The following is a 19,923-nucleotide window of genomic DNA, read 5'->3' as shown; positions in this document are numbered from 1 at the left end:
ATTAATTTTAACTATCTTTTTTCTTTTCCTCTACTTTATTTTTTGTTGAATTCGTCAAATGCCACATATTTTACTTTTCTCCTATGGTTTGCTTACTTTCTTTTTCTACTTCCCTTTTTATTCTGTTTTCTAGTGACTTTTCTCATTGCATTATTTCTAGAGGATGGTTCAAAATCAACTAAATAATGCAGAACTTTTAAAAAGCTTATAGCAGAGATGCCATAACAAACAAGGTCTAAACCTACATAATATGGTGTTGAAATAAAGTAAAACACACAAAAATTAATCTGCTCCATACAAGGGATGAGCTCAGTAGCGAATGTTATATTATACTGTTATATTATACTATATGATACTATTAACTCGTAGATGGTAAATGACTCTCAAAAGTAATTAGCATCATTTTTGTAGAATCAAGTCCAAGTTTTCTTCTTTGGTTAGTTTCTTATTACCTAGATGAATAGCCCCTTGCTGTACTTGTCTTAGATACAACTTACTGTTTAATACACAAACTTCTCTTGGATATAATTTACTGTTGAATACACACACACACACACACACGTGCGTGCACACACTTGTTTAATAAAAGACAAAAGGGCCAGACAAGCAGGGTTCTAATCTCCCAGTTGGTTCTGTCCACCTCCCTTTGCCTACTCCCGCTTATGAAACATGTATCTACTTTCTCTGCCCAAGGTTATCTATGTTTCCCTCCTTGTCCTTGGCTCTCCCTCCCACCCGCCGCCTTTCTGTAGAACCCTGTTCCCATCCTCCATCTGAAAGGCACGGTCCCAGCCAGGGGAGTGAGGCAGAGCTCTGGAGGTAGAAATAAGGATGACTCTACCAGAGGCAGCATCTTAAATGCCTGCTACAAAGGCTCCAAAGGCCAAACGAAAAATATTTACCGACAGGATGTGAATAGCACTGAGTGGGTTGGAGCAAAGCGTGGATCTCCCTATGTTGATTGCAGTTGGTGTGCTTAATAGCAGATGGCATTTCCTGACTAACCACTGTGAAATTATACCACCAGCGGTGCTCAGAATGACTGACGTGGATATCAAAATACCACGGCCGAGGGCGGACGTTTTGTGATTTTTAAAATTGCTTTTCCCCACCCGCATCTCCTTGCTCCTTTGCTCCGAAGGGCAGGAGAACGGAGAACGCTCCCTGGCGGTGGCACAGCCAGTTTCTGTGGTGTTAATTGTCCTTGAACTGGGGACAAGTGCATTCGAGTGGGTGTACCTTGTCACCGGCGTGTCTGTCCCTGCCTCTACACCTGTTTCAGATCTGTCATGCAGGCCATCCTATTTTTCCTTTTCAAGAGACAGATTGTCTGTTGATCGTGTAGCTGGAAACACAGATCGCAGGGCCCCGCGAGAACCCTCTGCCATCAGGCAACGCCTGCTCCTCAGGAACAGGCATGTAAACAAGCGTGTGCTTGAGAACGTGCTCGTCGTGCTAGATCAGGCAAGGGAAGGAGCATATAAGCCAAGTGGCTTCCATAGCCGCTCCCCGAGAATGGACTTAGCACTTAGAAGAAAAGACATCTGGATTGTAGGTAGCGCGTGTCTTATCTCGTCTTCCTTACTCTGGCGTGTGTTCCAGTCCGTGATGACACGGGGAGGCCACAGACAGGCTCCTGCTCTGGAGGAGACGCAGGTAGTAACATCGCTTTTCACTAAGATTCATTTTACTGTTCTATTTACTGTGCTATTTCCAACCAGGGAGCGGTGCTTGCCAAAGGAGACGGAATGCATGCCCCGTCTTAATCCTTGCCTAAGACTACCGCCTTCGGAGGGGTTGGGATAATAATAGTGGCATGTGGCACATTTCAACATTCCACACACTTACACCAACTTTCGGGGAACCTCAAAGCAGCCGTTCCTGCTGCATGTTCAAGTCGGTGAGCTATTTTGGTTTTCAGAGCTAAATAATGTCAATGGCTCTCCATTCCCATACTACACATATGACTTAATTATGAAAATAAAATGACACGAGAGCAAAACTCTGTCCCCATTATCATGTCTATGGTGAAAGCAGCACATGAAGGGTGGCCACCTCCCCTGGGGGAGCCCCCTGGGGGAGCCCGCTTGCCCAGCCTATATGCTCTTTCTTTGGAACCTTGCCAGATAATGCCTCTCACGTGATGCCGCAGCTATTCCAGGAATGGAATTCAGTCAGGAGAATAGCCCAATTCTGAAAGAAGAGAAATAATTCAGATTCTAAGGATTTTAGCACCTCCCAAGAGAGGGTATTTGCGTCTGGGAAAACAGCTCTTTCCACAAATTTAATTCTTTTATCAATTAGCATAAGATACATTATTTTAATGACAGTATAAAACTGTTTGGAAGAGACTACAGAAACAAGCCTGGTTCCCAGGAAGGGGATGTTCAGCAATGTCCCTCCACTTTGCCTGATCACCATCTACTATCTGTACAGAGCTTTTAGGTTTTTCTCCCCCTAGTGAAACCCCTCCCATTAAATCTTTTTTTAAAAAAAATATTTTATTTATTTATTTGACAGAGAGAGAGAGAGAGAGAGAGAGAGATCACAAGTAGGCAGAAAGGCAGGCGGTGGTGGGGCGGGGGAAGCAGGCTCCCCACTGAGCAGAGATCCTGATGCGGGGCTCAATCTCAGGACCCTGAGATCATGACCTGGGTTGAAGGCAGAGGCTTAACCCACTGAGCCACCCAGGAGCACCCCCTCCCAAGAAATCTTAACACCACTGATATACAGTATACCTGCTTACGTATTACAGGTATGTCTGTGCTTTATACTTAAAAGGAATACTTTTTTTCCACCCCACCTAAAGAAACAATTTTACCCCTTTGGGGGGTGATACTGTCCTTGTTGAGAATGCATGATTTATAGTTAAAAAAATTTCTTCAGGGGAGTTGGGCATATATCCCTGTCTCTATACGTGCATGTTGATGGCTTCTTTATATTTACTCAACAAGGAACTGCCCCCTCAGCATCCTGATGGTGTTGGACTGAGAGCTCCAAGGCATTGGACTTTCATAACAGCTCCCTTTCCAGGGAACCCTGACACAGTCAATATTTCGGGGACCGTTAGGTTCACTTTCAGAGGAATTGCCAAACCTTGGAATGGTTTATTATCTGATCTATCTTTGTTGAGGACAAGGTAAAAGGGATGGGAGAAAGATAGATAGGAACAGACTTTTTTTTTTTTTTTTAGTGAGAGCATAAAACATTCTAAGTCTCTTTGGGTCTGACCTATTGTCACCATTAGGTCTGTGTTTTCAGACTCGGTCATTGTTGTCCAAGCATTACTCATTTTTGGCTGCTTAACACATCTCCTATGGGAAATACCATGAGGGTTTTCATCTTCTATATGGAAAAAAATGAGTTATTCACCCAAGCTCTCAGAATGTAGCCTTCTTACTATTTCCCAATGACAAGGTCAGCAAGATATATGTGCTAATTGGGAATGTTGTGGGAATGTATTTCAAGGAGTTTTTGCAACTTTTTAGTTGTAAAGAAAATGTCTCTTAAGTTAGATTTTTATAACGTATCTTACTGCTTTTCTCTCCCCATTGCTAATGGTTATTTAGAAATATGGACAACCTATTGTCTTAGAAATATCTAAAAGCACAGAAGTTTTAGGAACTGCCTTTTCCAAAGGCATCAGGAGATCATACTTGTGATGTTAGTGTACTCTGTATCCATAGGACATAAAACATAGCATTGGCATACAGGTATAGGGATATCCATAGAACATAAAGGAGTTGAAAGATTTTTCTAATACATTGGGTACAAATGCTTGCCTATGTAAAGCTCTGGGTGTCCTAAACCAAACACACAGAGGAGTCATATTGTTTGTGTCATTTCAGGTTCTCAGAATAATTAAAATGATAAGAGTTTTATGTTATTCAGTGTAATATGAGGAAAAAAAATCTTATTTTCTTTAAAAGTTAAAGCAATATAATAAAAAATATAAATATTGCAAATCAAGTCTTTGCTCTTAAGTAATAACATGCTTAACATACTTGCTAATGAAATTCACCTCAAACATTAGAGTTGGGAAAGCATGTTGAGCTCTTAGGGTTTCTCAGACTTCAGGTTTTCAGTCCACCTTCATGGGTTTCGCTACTTCAACCCTTATCGATTACTATTTTCACATATCAAGTCATTTAAAAAATTTTAGTGAAAGCAACAGCAGAGTGAAATCATGGTTTTGATATGTTTATTCTAGATTTTCAAAGACATAATAACACACACATACACTTTTAAAAATGGCTTATTAGTGTACAATCTAAAATCACCCCAAATCCCTAATGATGAGGTGATCTCACATTAGCCTCTGGACCCCTAGACTCAGAGGCTAGTTCCGGTTTTTTGCCCTGTGCTACTTGGTACTTTCAAATCTATTTCTCATTTTCTGCTCACTGTGTAATGACAATAAAAAAGACCAGGGAAACTTGTGATAAGCAGATAGCCTTGGAGAGCAGAGAAATTCAAAGTGTTCCTTCAAGACAGTGGGTACACAGAAAACTGATAATAGGTAAAGTCTACATAGCGCTTCTTACACGCCTAGACCCGTGTTCTCCCTATTGTTGCTCTTTAGGTCCCACCAGAAGGCAGAGCTGAGACAAAAGCATGTGGGTAGATGGTTTGTTTTTGGAATTCGCCTCAACAAGGATGAATAGGGGCCTGGGGAGTGTGAAGTAGAGAAGGAAAGAAGCCCCAACAAGCTCACATTGCGAGGCTCACCACTGCTGCGTAGGATGACCTCAGAACTGTCCACCCAGATGACTGAGGCGGGCAACAGTGATGCATTGGGTCATCGCCACTGGTCAAGAGCCGTCCCATCTATCGGGGGACTAATCCCCTGGCCCTTTCAGTTGCATATAGGTGACTGTCGGTTCCCAGGGGCATCCCATGCACTTCAACCTCATTTACAACTTTGACTTCGGGAAGAGCGTCTGATTTGCTAGTCCCTTGATTTGGTAGGAATAAAGTGCTCCTTTGGATCCCAGCACAAGCATGAAGCATAATCCATGGTTCATGAACTTCATCCACTCGGGGGTTCTGAGGAGCCCAGGTCAGTGTGGCATTTCCATAACAAATGGGACACTAAAGACCTGTGCTCTAGCAAGGAAGCTGTGACTCAGAGATTAGGGACCTAGACACATAGGAGCCTTGGTGGTCAGCTCATCCAAATCCTTCTTTGAAAGGGGGACTCAAAGCCCAAAAGGGGTAAATTGGACTTGACCAAGATTCATTACACGGAGAGACTATTCTCAGCTAAAAGCAGAATTACCATCCTGTGTTTTTTCCAAGTCGCTCTTTACAAAAAACAGAAGTTTCATCAGAGCCAGACTTTTTCACAGAAGGGGTGGGCAGCTCTTTCCATGGTGGCTGTGAAGGCTCCGTGTTGGCCATGTCCCATGTGAACACAGCGACACAGGTATCCCAGGCAGGTGCTGACTCAGCCGGCCTGGAGAAGGGCAGCTTTTCGAGTCCTGCAGGTCTGCCTCGAAGGATGGCTGGCCATCAGCCAGGCCCACTGGCATCTTGCCTTGGCGCCACCTCTTTCTAGGCAGGAGCATCCTGCTTCTTAACTTTCCCGTGCCTCAGGCTCTTCCTCTATGAACAGTTCCCACAAGGCTTCAACTCAGGAGCTGGGCACCAGAGCAGCAAGGTGCCCAGTTAGAAAGCTCAGGTGGTAAGAGAGCAGGTTGAATGCTGCTGTCAGTGGCGGGGTGTCAGGAAATTCTAAAGCAAGGTAGTGGCCTGGCTGGAATGAGGGGCATGTGAGCCCAGCCTTTCCATTTGTCTACCTGATCTTTAACTTCTAGCATTGGCATTCCAAATGTAAACAGTGAACAAGGTTGTAAGCTTTCCCTGTTCTTTTTTTTTTTTTATATATGTATTTTTTTTTAAGATTTTATTTATTTATTTGACAGACAGAGATTACAAGTAGACAGAGAAGCAGGCAGAGAGAGGAAGGGAAGCAGGCCCCCTGCTGAGCAGAGAGCCCGATGTGGGACTCGATCCCAGGACCCTGAGATCATGACCTGAGCTGAAGGCAGCGGCTTAACCCACTGAGCCACCCAGGCGCCCAGCTTTCCCTGTTCTATTTAGTATACGGTTTGGGGCTTATCTGAACTAATTGGGGTGAGGGATAAGTATAAAAATGAATTACAGAGACAATATTTTAATTCATAAATGTATTTTTTCTTGTGTCCTTGAGAAATGACTCTACCTTCTGTGCAATATAAATTTTTTATAATAGCATTTCCCCGCATCCAGCCATATGGTCCTCTTTAAAAAAAAAAAAATCTATTTATTTGAGAGAGAGAGAGCAGGGGGAGGGGCAAGGGGAGAAGGAGAGAGAGAGAGAGAGAGAATCTCAAGCACATTCCCTGTTGAGCAGGGAGCCCCATGCAGGACTTGATCTCATGACCCTGAGATCAGATCAGATCAGATCAAGAGTCAGATGCTTAACTGACTGAGTGTCCCAGGAGCCCCCAGCCATACAATTCTACATGGACTTTTGCTCTGCTATTTCTGCAATGCCTAGTGCAGGTATACCCATGGAGTTTTTAACTGCAGAGTTTTGACGGGGCATAATCAACCTCTGACAAGCATTGTGCTATCCCTCTATTCCGAGTATCTGCCATTCCAGGGGTCCCCTTCTAGCTTGGACATCTTTGCTTCTAGCATATATTTGGTCTAGAGGATGGTTTCTGATTCTGAGCTCCCTTGGACACTGGAAGATAAGAGAGGAGGAACTAGCAGGAGCTGAATATTTTATTTGGAGCTTCTAAGTCTCCTAGAATCTGCCAGAGGCCTTTGCACATCCCTGAGTCACTCATGTCCCTTCAGTACTCTGGAGAGTGCTTCAGATAACATCATAGTGCAGCCCCAGAAAGTGATCATCACCCATTCCAGCCTAAACCCTAAGGAAGGTCTTAGCAACCCTTGGTATTTTCCCAAATTGTCCAAGAAAGAGAAACAGGGGGATGGAACAGGCAAGGGGAACTCATGATGAATCTTGCCTTGTTCAGCACTTTCACTGGGACATCATCTGCTAGGCCAGTAGTTCTCCAAGGGACGTCCCTGGACCCCCTGGGGAACCCTAAGACCTTTTGGAGGTCTGCAAGTTCAAAACTATTTTCATAATCATTCAAATTATTGACCTTTTCCACTGCATTGACATTTGCCCTGTTGATGAATAGGCAATGATGGGTAAACTCCTAGCTCCTCAGCACAAAATACGGCAGTGGGACCAAACTGTCCTAGTAATCATAGCATTATTCACCACCAGATGCTCAAAGTTTTTGTTCTGTTTTGTTTTTGAAAGAGCCAGTCTTCCTTAAAAATGTACTTGATGAAACAGGAATGTAAATGTAGTTAATCAGCCTGTATCAAAGTCATTTAGATCTTTGTGTCCATATTCTATATTAATCTACTCAGTAAAGAATTACTGAGTTTTTACTGCGGAAAGACACACTGTTGATTCTCTGGGACTGTCCCATAGTCGTCGCAGGATACGACTCTGGTTTGGAGTGTAGATACCTGGAACTCAAAGACACAAGCAGGGCATCAAAAAGAGGCAGAATCTGATGAAACAAGATTATTTATTTAAAGGGTAAACACAGGATACACATTTAGGTAGAAAATGTCTCTTTTCTGTTTAATCTGAGTTCCCCGTATTAGAGACGTTTTATGTAAGGATCTCCCTTTGGACCCCTTGGCAATCTGTACTTATTTAGAAATTTAAGAATGGATAGTGACCTGTGTTAGGTCCCCATTTTCTTCCCAACCTTCCAGAATAAGCATGTTGAATTAATATGATAATATAGGTAAGTTTCTGAATTCTTAAGGCTGTGTTTGCATTTGACTTTTAGGATTTATGCTTTCAGTTTGGTCTGTTTATTTATTTACTTATTTTATTTAACAAGCACGTTAGTGGCCCTTATTGTGTTCCAGAGCCTGTTCTAAGCAATTTACAAATAAGAACTCACTTAAACTTTGTAAGCACTACCTGATTGGCTCCATGGATAGCACTAATGATTGCAAACACTTATGTTTATTGTGCCCCAGGCACCTGTTAAGAATTTTCATACAGTATCTCAGTTAATCCTCAGTGGTCCAATGCATTTGTATAATTATTACATTATATTATATATAATATATACTATATTATATATATAATATTATAATATATTATAAAATAATAAAATTATTTTATAGATAAGTGAGGCTTAATGACATCAGGCACTTGCCCAGAGTTATACCGCTATGTATCATGATATCTGCTGAATGTGTTAGCTTGCCCAAAAACATGAAAAGGAAAATTACATTTATTTGAAGAAAATTTAACTGGAATTTTTTTTTAATTAAATGTGAAATATTTGAAAACAAATGGTCTCTGATGTATTTTCCAAAGACAGTTTGTATTATCTTCACATTATCTGAAATGTAGCTTCCGTTTGGTGAATAGCTTGCTTGTTTGTTCTATTTCTCTATGCAAACAGAGCCAGAGCCGCTAGATTGAAAGCGGTCCAGTTTCTTTGGCTTGACAAAGTGAGGCTGTGTTCTGGAAATGTGAAGTAACAGTGACCTCTAGCGGGAAAAAGTTGCAAAAGTTAACTGTGGCTGGGCAGTGATGTCACATCACTTCAGGCTAATCCTGATCTTAGGGACTGTGTGTCCTGTGGCTGCAGCCATCGGCGGGTGTTGGTCCATGAACACAGCAGAAGCCAGGCGAGAATACATTGGAACTAAAGCTTCTCTCAAACACATAATAAAGCTGGCAAATGATAAGCTAAATCGACTTATTTTATTGTAACAATACAGTACATCACATACAAAATATGTGTTAATTGGCTGTTTACATGGTTGGTAAAGCTTCTGGTTAACAGGAAGCTGCTGGTAGTTAAGTTTTGGGGGAGTCAAACGTTATATGTGGATTTTCAACCATGCAGTTCAAGGGTCCACTGTGTGTGACACAGAGAAAAATTTAGTAACATCGGCTTAATAGAACATGAGAGAAGGAAGAGCCCATTATTTTATTGGACGCATGTTACTGAACATGCCACAGGACCAGGCAACGGGTGGCTCATAAAGCCTGACACAGAGACAGTTAACAAAGAGTTATGAACTCCCAAATTATAACAGTTACTATCACCAGTATGACTAAAGGCGCAGGAGACTCCACTGATGTCCTCTCCAGCACCTTCATCTCTTGATATTTCAAATGGTGAATGATAAGGCCCAACTTACCTACCTGTTGGGTACCACAAGAGAAGTTGCATTCTCTACCTCTCGACTCCCTGACCCTGTTCCCTGAAAACCACCCCTGGTCCCAAGCTCAGGAGGGCACACACAGTTTACTAAGAGAGCTGTACATTACTGGGGGATACAGGGAAGAATGGAAACTTACTAGGCATAATATCTAACTCTTAAACTTACCCACCAGAAGATAATGATCTTTAATTGAAGCCTATCAGTCTATTTCCAGTTATTCTATTTTAATACTGTATGTTTGTATGCTCATATCATCTTATGTGGGATTATTAATATTATTTTCCAACAGATAACATTGGAAATTCTCAATGCATATTACAATATTAAAAGCTCCGAGAGGTCCTCTGTTAAAACAACAGAACCATTTTAACCAGGCCATGGGAAGCATTCAACAAATGTTAGCTGATATCTGAAACATTATTGGCATTCTACTTTATCCTAGAGCTTTCAAAATTTATCTAACCACTGAACTCTTCTGTTTCCTGACTCATCTTCACGTCTCAGGATGCCATAGATGCACCTTGGGGAATGCTGGTTTAGAGAGATCCGTTATTGACTCTGGTATCAAATAGCCCCAGATTCACATCCCCGTGGGGCCCCTTACCCCTGTGTGACCTTAGCCATTTAACCTGAATCTCTATCCCTAGTTCATCATAATGGGTGAGAATGCCCATCTTGCAGAATAATTGGGAGAGTTATATTAGCTAATATATCTGTTAACAAGTGGCTTGGTGCCTGGCACAGAGATGTGACCCCAAATTTAATATCTGTTCCCACTTCTTTATTTTCATCATACCTTACCTCATTTTTTCTCCTCTCCTATACCTTTTGAAATCCTTTCTGTCCTTCAAGGTTAGATTCAAATCACACCACCATTGATTCTAATCTGACAGCCCATCTCACCCTGCCCACCAAGTTTTCCTTGACTACATCATTTTAAGTAAACCATTTAAATAACATGTGCCATTGGTGTAGATAGTTTTTGTGTCCTTTCTGGTAATAATTTTTTCACAGGTTGGGTCTCTGCTCCTAAAAAGCTGGGACTCCTTCTCTGTGGGGAATCACTCTCTGGATTTCTTTTATCCTTCTTAGCAACTGTGTTGGGCATGTCCATTTTCATTTGTGCTCTACTTATTACCAATACATTTTAGGAACAATTTCATATTTTAAGTCTTTGAAGTGAATTATTAATACGCTTATGTCAAATATTTAAACAAAGCAATGAGTAGAATTCCAAGTAGCAGAATATTTGGAATGATATTGGTGTTGGACATTTCCCCCCAAAGTTCCAAGAGGACACGCTTGAATAAAATTTTAATCGTTTCTAGACTGCCAGAATCAGTTTTGAGAGATTGGTATGATCTGATACACTCCAGCATTCTTCATTTACCCACAGATCAGTGTGTCTGCAATAAGAGAGCATCCATAGTTCTGGGTGTTTTCTGCCTTCTTCCTCTTTCTCTCAAGTCAAAATCTGCCTATCAACTTGTACCCTGAAATGACTCTAATAAAATTGAGTGAAAATTATTTATAATTATATCTAAGGGACACTGCATGGATTCTGAAGTCCCTTTTGAAATTAATTATCCAATAAAGAGTAAATTAATTTGAACATAGTTTTTATTTTTTTGTTCCTCTTATATATTCTGATCCTTAACGGTTGCTGTTTATGTGCGATGAAGATGGTCATCCACTACAGATCAGAATCTCATTGTTCAAAGCATGGTCTGTGACTTATCAGCATCTCCTGGGAACTTGTTAGAAATACACTCTTAGGTCGCACCCAGATCTACTAAATAGGAATGCATTTTAATAAGGCCCCTAGATGATTCATATGCATATTAAAGTCTGAGAAGCACTAGAAGATTCGTTACTCCTAGAACTGAAAAACAAAGGGCCAAAGTTTACTGCAAAAAATTGCTAAAAGGAAAATAAACATTTCCGACTGCACTTATGAATATATGCTTACCTATGTAATATATTTGTATATTACATGTATACATGCACATATATATTCAGGACATAAATGTCTACATGTGTTTCCTCCAAGGGGTCTCTCTGGCTGCTTCTTGGGAACCAGGCAATATCCTTTCTTGAACATTTTATGAGAATATTTTCCTTGATAAAATAAATATGTCTAATAATAGTTCTTTCCATAAGATTTCCCAGGCAGACAAAATACAAAGTTTGCATTCTGGCCAGTGAGAGTAGCTGGGAGAGAGAACCTGTGAAGTGTCAGGAATGGCCTGCTCTCTCTGCGAGGGTCACACTGGTCCTCTCAGCGATGGGTGCCGGCATCAAGTTCCTTGCTCATTTGAGAGTTTGCAGCCCTCTTGATGAGACTGTGCGTCATGGAAATCCCTTGGTCTGCTCTTGTCCGCAAAGCAACAGGTGGTTTAATTGAAAGCCACGTATGTGCTGAGTAAAGGACTAATCCCTGCGATTCTATCTGGTCCCTGAATTTCTTCTTGTGCTGGTGCTTCCTAGCACGTAAGCATGAGCATGTGTGGTCTGGAGCCGCTGGACCCATCGCGTTCCACTGGCACCGGTTTTGGGACGGCTTTTGATTCAGAAGCTCTCAGGGTCAAGTGGAAAGATCACTGGTGTCTGGAGTCTGTGGGTCCTTCTGGCCTTTGCCACTCACATTAGATAAGTGACCTTGACTATGTTATGTAACTCTCCAAGAGTTTATCTGGGAGGAGAAACATGTTGGAAGGCAGCATGTCTCAGATGCTCTTGAACATGGGGATCACCTAGGAGGCTTGGGGAGTGCACAGATCCCCAGTCTCCCAAGAGCCACTGATGAAGAATCTCCTGGAGTGGAGCTTGGGAATCTGTGTTTCTAATCACCCTTCAGGGGATTCTTATGGGAAGTGGTTAGCGCTGTTCTAGGGAAACCATTTGACTGACGTCCTGCTCACTTCCCTTCTATCCCTAAACTTGTTCATATCAGCTGATTCCGACTGGCAACTGAGAAGGTGATGTTGTGTCATTGCTGGGGGTTTGTTAGACTATAAAAATATATGAAACTTTAGGGGTATCTGCATGGTTCAGTGAGTTGAGCCTCTGCCTTTGGCTCAGGTCATGATCTCAGGGTCCTGGGATCGAGCCCCACATCCGCCCTCTGCTCAGCAGGGAGCCTGCTTCCTCTCTCTGCCTCCCTCTCTACCTACTTGTGATCTCTTTCTCTTGGTCAAATAAATAAATAAATAAATAAATAAATAAATAAATAAATAAAATCTTTTAAAAAATATATGAAACTTTGAAATATCTGGCCTGAGGACTCATCATCCCTACCTCTTACTGTGAAGTTAGTCTTGTGACCACTTCAATTTTCTTATCTATAGAATAAGCTGGTCATAATACACACGAATGAGGTGATTTTTGTTCTGAGTTAATGCTGTATAACTGTCAGCTATTATTATAGAACTTCTTGAGCCTCCCGTTGCTTGTTTGGTTTCTGGGGATTATGAATTCATGGAAAATTGTGGGAAACTATAGTTTTTACATATATATTTCCATTTCCACCATAACTCTTCTTTCCTTGCATCAGTTGCATCAAGACTAAAATGAGAAATGTTTTGTAGGATTAGAAATTTGGTTCTTTCATACCCAGTGACAGAAGAGAGTGCTGGCTTCCTCACAGTTGTGTAGAAGATACACTAGGTAGTTAAGGTAGCCTACAAAAGAGGATTTATCCAGGATAAAACCAACAGATTAACAATAATCCGATAAGAAGAAAGATATAGTACAAAGGTTTAAAGAAGATTTGAGGACCATTTTGCACGATGTGCAGGCAGGTAGGAAAGTCTGTTCCTGTCTGAATCATTATAATAAAGTAAGCCTTCCTTGAATGTATTTGAGACACTGGATGAAATACAACCCCGGTATTCTTAGCCCTCAACATAGCCACAAATAGATTAGGAGAGCATTTGGGGACAGAGGGTCAAGGAAGGTTTTCAATGAAAGAATGTTTGGGAGGAACAGCCAAGGTCAGGCGGAGTGAAGCCTAAACCTTCTTCAGTGTGAGGTCACACTCAGCAGAAATGAAGCACAGTCCAGTCCCTTTGGCCCTTCCTGCAAAACCCTCTAGATTTTCAGTTTTATGGCATTGGCAATAAAGATTCCACTAACCTCCCGGAATGCTGACTCTACCTCCTCCCAAGACTCCAGCAGCTTCAAGGGTCATGGCCTGGCACAGAATGGCATTCCTGGGGTCACTGCAGAGTTGGCCACTAAGCTCTGTCAAGACCAAGGTCCAGCTCAGATGGATCCTAGCTGTGTGTGTAAGCCCAGGTGGGAACTACTGTCACCAGAAATGCAAGGAACTACACTGTTCAGCTCAGGCCAGCTGGAAAAGATTTATGAAATGCTTCTTAAGTGCCCAGATACCCCCTAGGCTCTATAGAGGAGGCCAAAGAAATGGGATTTACAGTGCCCGTCACAATTAGCTGTTGGACCTAGGTCAGTTCCTGTAGCTTGCTGAGCAGGTATTTGAAATATGGGGTTAATAACGCTGCTGTCATGTGGGCTACTATGCAGAATACATAGACACTGTGTATAAAGCCCTTAGCATTCTGCCTGATACACACTGAGCACTCAGTAAATGGGAGCTCACGTTAATATTATTGTTACTGTTACTTGAGAGGCTTATCATTTAGTCGAGGTTGAAATGTCTGATTATATGAATCAGGAGGAAAACCAAGCTGGGCAAATTCAAGCATGGTTCTCAGGGGCTGTAATTCTCCAAGCGCAGCTGGCAGGAGGGTCCAGGCTGATCTCCTGTGGGACAGACCCACAGACCTTGGCTGTTTGGGGCTTTCTCTCCTCCCACTTGGGTTTAGGCAGAAATGGAGTCACCTGCAGGACAACCTTACTACCATGTAGATGGGAGCACTCATGGACATCTATTGTTATGATCACCCTCTCCTTGCTGCCTCTTTCCCTTCTATACTGACCCCCTTAAGTCTCCAATCTCGAAGCCTTATCTCTAAGTCCTTTTGAAATAAAAGATAAACCAGATAAAATGGGCCCGTGAAACTGGGATCGTGGTTTAGAGATCATTCGTTTTGCCAGTCCTCGCTGGACACCCCCTTGGGTGGATGTTGGGTGGGTGGTGAGTAGGTGTGGATGCAGCTGTGAGTGAAAGAAACTGTCTCCCCTCTGGCCCCCCCCCCCCCAGAAGTCAGGCCATTGAAAAGAGGGCTGAGGGAGAAGAGGAGCCCAGAGGCTGGGGGACCGGGCCTTGCCTGCAGGTAACTTGCCTCTTTGAGCAGATGGTGCTTCAGTTCACCTCCGCAGACTGAATAAGAATGGACAGAGCCGGGCAGCATACAGGAGGTGCTCAATAAAGGCGAACTGAATAGGTGGACTAACGAAGGAGGCACAGCAGAGGGAGATGAAGGGGAAGGGCTGAGTACCCCTCCAGACCTGCCTGACCGGAGTCTGGGGAGAGAGGCGCTGGCTCCGGAGTGCAGATAGCAAAGGGAAGCCTGTTTCCTTGCATTTGACAGCTCTGATTTCCTGCTAATACTCCTACCATTATTTTGTCGCCCCTAAAAGTCAATTCTGGCAATTCCAGGGCTCATTTCTGGGACTTCTTAGAAATGAAATTATACTTGGTGCCATTTCCCTTCCTTCTGAAATTACTATTGCTGTATTTTTAGTATGTTTTAGGGGAGTAAAAAGCATTACTTACCTCTAGTTTTCCATATAACCACTTCTGATGACTACTCCTTTTAAATACCTCTTCTTTTTTTCCAGGCCATCCAGCCTGAATTAACTTTTCTTTAAGAAAAGGCCTTTCGTGGTTTATAAATTTTAATGCAAGATGCTAACTGCCAGGATATTTTTGGACCACAACCAGGGATTTAACCAGCCTCCCTTAACAGATGAAACGAGGCGAGCCTGTATGCACCTGGACACAGGGGCCCTTTCATCGTTCACTTTCAAAGTCTTGACACCTCCTGGTTTTAACCTCAGGACGTCAGGAATTTTCTTTTAAAACCTGTTTCCTGGAAATAGGTCTTTGCTGTGCTAATGGATAATTTTTCACTTCATATTTTTTAAGGTGCATAAATTCTATTTTTTTCCTCTTGCAAACACACACACACACACACACACACACACACACACACACACACCAGGGTATGGAGGAGCATGGTAAGAGTCTCCTCTGTATTAAATAGTACAGACCATCCCTGTCCTGGATTTTAAATATTTCATTAGCAACAAGGGATTCTTACACTGCTCTATTCATTCCCTGTTCCCCTTGGACACTGGACTGATTATTTTGATTAAAAGTGCTGAGTAAGAGAATGTGGGCTGAAAATTAGCCTCTTAAGCAAACGCCAGAGCCTTTAACCACATAAGGACCTGCTCCTCTGGCTATTTAGAGTTCTTGGTTCAATGCTGTAATTAAGGAAAACTGATTTTTTGAGACTTGCCCCCTCTCAGTGTTTCCGTAGTCTTTCTCCCCCTGTGCTGGACAATTCTCCTGATACAGAGTCACTTTAAGCTGGGAAAGTACCTTTGTGCAACATTTTGAAAAGAGTTCCCTCTAAGGCAGTAGACTTGCAGGAACATCTTTCTATATGTCTCATGGGCTGAAGTCTTGGTCAGCTAACATCACTTATGGGAGAAGAAAAAGGCATCTGTTCCTTAGGCTTAGCTGTGGGAACACACTGGCTTACCGTCCATTTGCCTCCTGGAAGAGCAGCCTTGTGTGGTGTGTGACCCACACACTGAATATGCACGTCCGGCTGGAACCAGATCTTGCTCTTAGTCTGCTCTCCATTCATTCTTGTTGAACTGCTAAGAGTTCATCCTTAAGAATGTAAATAATGCATTTGCGAAAGCTTAGTGGGTTTCCTGGGAAGGCAGTGCTTTAGGGAGAAGAAAAGCTAGCATTTGCCAAATGCATCTCCATCTGGATGGAGGCAAAAAGTTGTCTTGGGCCCAGTGGTCCTGCTGGGAGAAATTGCTTGAGTAACCCTTCTGGGTTATGTAAATAAGAAAATCACAGAAACCACTGCCTCCAAGATAGGTTTCAACAGGCTCCTTTGTAGTTGGGCAAAAACTCCTCTCCCAATGGTCTTGGTGGGTGAATGCTGAAAAATGCCCCTAAGGGGGAGCTCCTAGAAAGAAACAAAATGAGACCTTCGCTTTTCTCCCCGAAGTTATTAAAACACATCTGATGAAGATGAAAGTCTCCAGTCTGGAAAGGGTCCAAGAAGGCCTAAAGAGAAACTCCCCTTGGGGGGGTCTGGCCCACTGCTGTAGGGCAGGGTTGCCAAATAAAGCTTAGGACCCCCAATGAAATCTGAATTTCAGATAAACCGTGCATCATTTTTAGTGTAAGTCTGTTCATGGAATATTTGAGATGTACATATATATCTTAAAGTTACTCATTGCTTATCTGAAATTCAAATTTCTCTGGGTTTCCTGTAGTTTTATTTGCACAGCAATGGGGCATGGCTCACAAATAAGGCTGCCTAGCATGTGTTTGTGCCTGGGGCTGGTTGCTAAAGCCCCAGAACCTTGGGTGTGATTGTGGACTGAATACCTGACAGAGGAGCTTAGCTTGAAACTCCCAAAGGCTGGGTGTTATCAAACTCTTTTTTTTTTTTTTTTAAAGATTTTTTAAATCTTTATTTGACAAAGAAAGAGCACAAGCAGGGGGAACAGCAGAGCTAGAGGGAGAAGCAGGCTCCCTGCGGAGCAGGGGCTGGATCCCAGGACCCTGAGATTATGACTGGAGCCCAAAGAGGACACCTAACCAACTGAGCCACCCAGGTGCCCCAAACTCTTTTATTTTTAAGCTCTTTCTTCAAACATTGCATGATTAGGTAGGTAAAAGACTGAAATGGCCCTTCCAGATGGCTTGGTACAAACCTCTCGTTGTATAGCAAACAGGCAGGTTTCATTGTACCCCCTTTGTCTTATATCTGAAAAACTCCTTAAAACAAATAGGAAGAAACAAAGCATGCTGCTCCGGGACCAGAGGGGACCGGACGGGATGGTACTCCCCCACCCCCTGCCCCCGCCACTCTCTGATGCTACTTGTCAAGATTTTGTGGCACCTGGGTTCCCTTTAAAAATTGAATTAGCCGCTCTACAAGTTACTACGTACATTGCCTTGGATTCATTACTTCACTCTTCTATGCCTTGGCTTTCCTGGGTGTGGAATGGAAGAAAAGTGAGCAAGATTGCGGTGGCTTAAATAAGAGCAGGGCCAAGCCATTGTGAAGTCCTCAGTAAATGCTAGCTAATAATAGTAATAATTACAAGAAGAATAAGTAGGAAAAGGAGAATTTAGGAACCAACCAGGCTACTCTTTTTTTTTTTTTTTTTAAATTTCTGAGCTCTACCCCCTCTACCCCAGACCCATAAAATTAAAATTTCTGATCTTTATATTTAGGTACAACCCCTAGTAATTCGTAGGTATTCTAAACTTTTGAAAACCCTGCCTTTTTTTTTTTGTTTTGTCTTTAAAAGGATGCCTGTCTGTGGGCGGCTTCCCACCTGCTTTTGGGGGAGATTGTGTCCTTGAGACTCTGGAGGAGAAGGGGCGCTTTCTAATGCCTTCCTGTCACCAGCTCGGGGGCAGTGTCTTCTCCTGGCATGCCCCCACTCTTCTCAATTTCCATTTTACCTCGAAAGCCCCTGTGAGGCTTCCCTGTGCCTTGCTCTTTCCTTGTGTCCAGACTCTTAGATTAATAGAATCCCAAGTTTTTGTGTTTGAGGCAGAAGATTGGATCCACTGTATTTTGTTTTAAAGAGTAGTAGTAATTGACTTCAATTTTGTTAATGGAGCCAGTTCTTTAAGATTAATAAAGATTGCCAAAGAGACCAGAAACAGCCAATTCTCCAGGCCTTTGGGGTTCCACCCATCTGCCTGTGTCTACACTCTCTGAAACCACACAGTAGACTTGACTAGCGCCACATTTCAGGTAACAGTATCTGACACATATTTATAATTCCAAAGTATTATATACCACAAAATTGGTCTTTCCTGCTGTAAGATAATAATCCAGTCTTAAGATATTTACATAGAAATTTGTTTCAGCTTGAGTTATCATTTGGTTAATTATATAGGAAAGAAAAGCCAAGGGTGTGAGGGCTGTTTTTGGTCTGGGGTTGCTTTGAGGCTTTTCCCTCTGCTTCTGCTTTTCCCTCTGCTTTCTCATATCTTGTAATGGCCTTACAACTCTGGGCAGGGCTTTTGTGTCTTCTAAGTTGGAGTGAGGAATGTTTTCAATGGCTAGGAGAGTGCACCAAGGATGGAATTTACTTAAGCAGACACCTAACACTGAGATCTGGTTTCATGAAAACCACTCACCTGCAGTCTCCAAACACTTACAACTATTTCCTGGCAAATGGCTATGGCTTTGTGTGCACAGAGCTCCTTCCTTCCTCTCACCTCCTACATCTTCTCTGCTTTTTATTGCATCTGTCTGTAGCTTGAAACATTGTACTTTTTTGCAATTCTATAGTTGCAGAGTCTTAGTACCATTTTTGGACTTGAACAAGCAATTACACGTTTTCTAAATACGTTGGAGATGTTGATTGTTTTTTAGTCTTTTTAGAAATGCCTTAGTGCCTCTCAACTCCATGAGACATTTGATAGTAGGTACAACTGATAAGGAGAGAAGTCAGCCAAGAGAAAAGAGCCCAGCACCAATGGCCACTACTTGCTCCTTGGTAAACTCAATGTTAGTGTCTTTGAAGATGAGACCAGGAATGCGGACCTTGGTATATAAGAATGGACCTTCCAAACACCGAAGTCTTTCCACATTGGAACATGACCGTGAAGCCATGAGTTTGTAGCTGGACAACTATTTGTCAGGGTTTTAAATGAGACACGTTCACATGCCTCTCCAGACTATAGGATTCATCGATTGAAAAAAACATATATATTTTGAATATATATATATATGAGATTATTTTGAAAAGTGCTCTGCATGTCAAGATTTAATTCAAAAGATGCTAAGTCTAGCATCCTACTTAGCTACACAATATATTTTTAATTTTAATATAGTTTTAGTAAGCTTGAGTTATTTGTGACGTGAGCTTGAACTTAAAAAATTATGTTTCTTAATAGAATATGAGAATTCTCCATGAGGATTTCCCTGTCAATCTTAATCATCATCAAGACATGAACTAATTTTTCATTTGTCTGCTGCTGTGCTACATGCAGTGTTTAGAAAGACTACATTGTGCTCTAATATGTTCACGCCATCATGATGAAATGGATTCCCTGAAGATCTCCAGTAAATAATGAACTGTGGAGTAGATTTGAATGTCTTGGATTATTCCACAACTGGCCATAAAGGTCTAAAGGATGAATTTCTGTAGTGTGAGTTTACTTGGCAAAAGAAAAAAGAGGCTCTCTTCTTTCCTCCACAAATTCCCTTATGGCTCTCAGTGACCCTTCTCACTTTCGTTTCTCAGCACAGGGTGACTAAGATCTTTAGATGCCTTTCCGCTTGGCTGCTCCTCAGCTGGTTCAAAGTTGGAAAACCCCTTCACAGCTCCTATAGATTTGAACCCTCTGGGATTCCTGTTGTTTTTCCTTAACAAATCCCTAATCCAGAGCAACCCCCCACTGGACCCTCAGGAGCAAGAACATTAGGATGATGGTGGCTAAGC

At 42.2% G+C, this 19,923-nt stretch overlaps 1 protein-coding gene across 1 annotated transcript in view; it reads left to right on the top strand.

Moving 5' to 3' along the window:
• The window catches only part of MYLK4 (myosin light chain kinase family member 4), a 76,765-nt gene that overhangs the window by 558 nt on the left and 56,284 nt on the right, over window positions 1-19,923 (top strand). Inside the window, exon 2 of the mRNA XM_059401491.1 lies at window positions 1,142-1,656. Coding sequence (XP_059257474.1) covers window positions 1,142-1,656 — 515 coding nt within the window. The remainder of the gene's footprint in view (window positions 1-1,141; window positions 1,657-19,923) is intronic.

The sequence above is a fragment of the Mustela nigripes genome, chromosome 5, assembly GCF_022355385.1.
Source record: "Mustela nigripes isolate SB6536 chromosome 5, MUSNIG.SB6536, whole genome shotgun sequence".
NCBI lineage: Eukaryota > Metazoa > Chordata > Mammalia > Carnivora > Mustelidae > Mustela > Mustela nigripes.
Note: the sequence above shows the minus strand (reverse complement) of the source record. Positions and strands in the feature narration are given on the sequence as shown.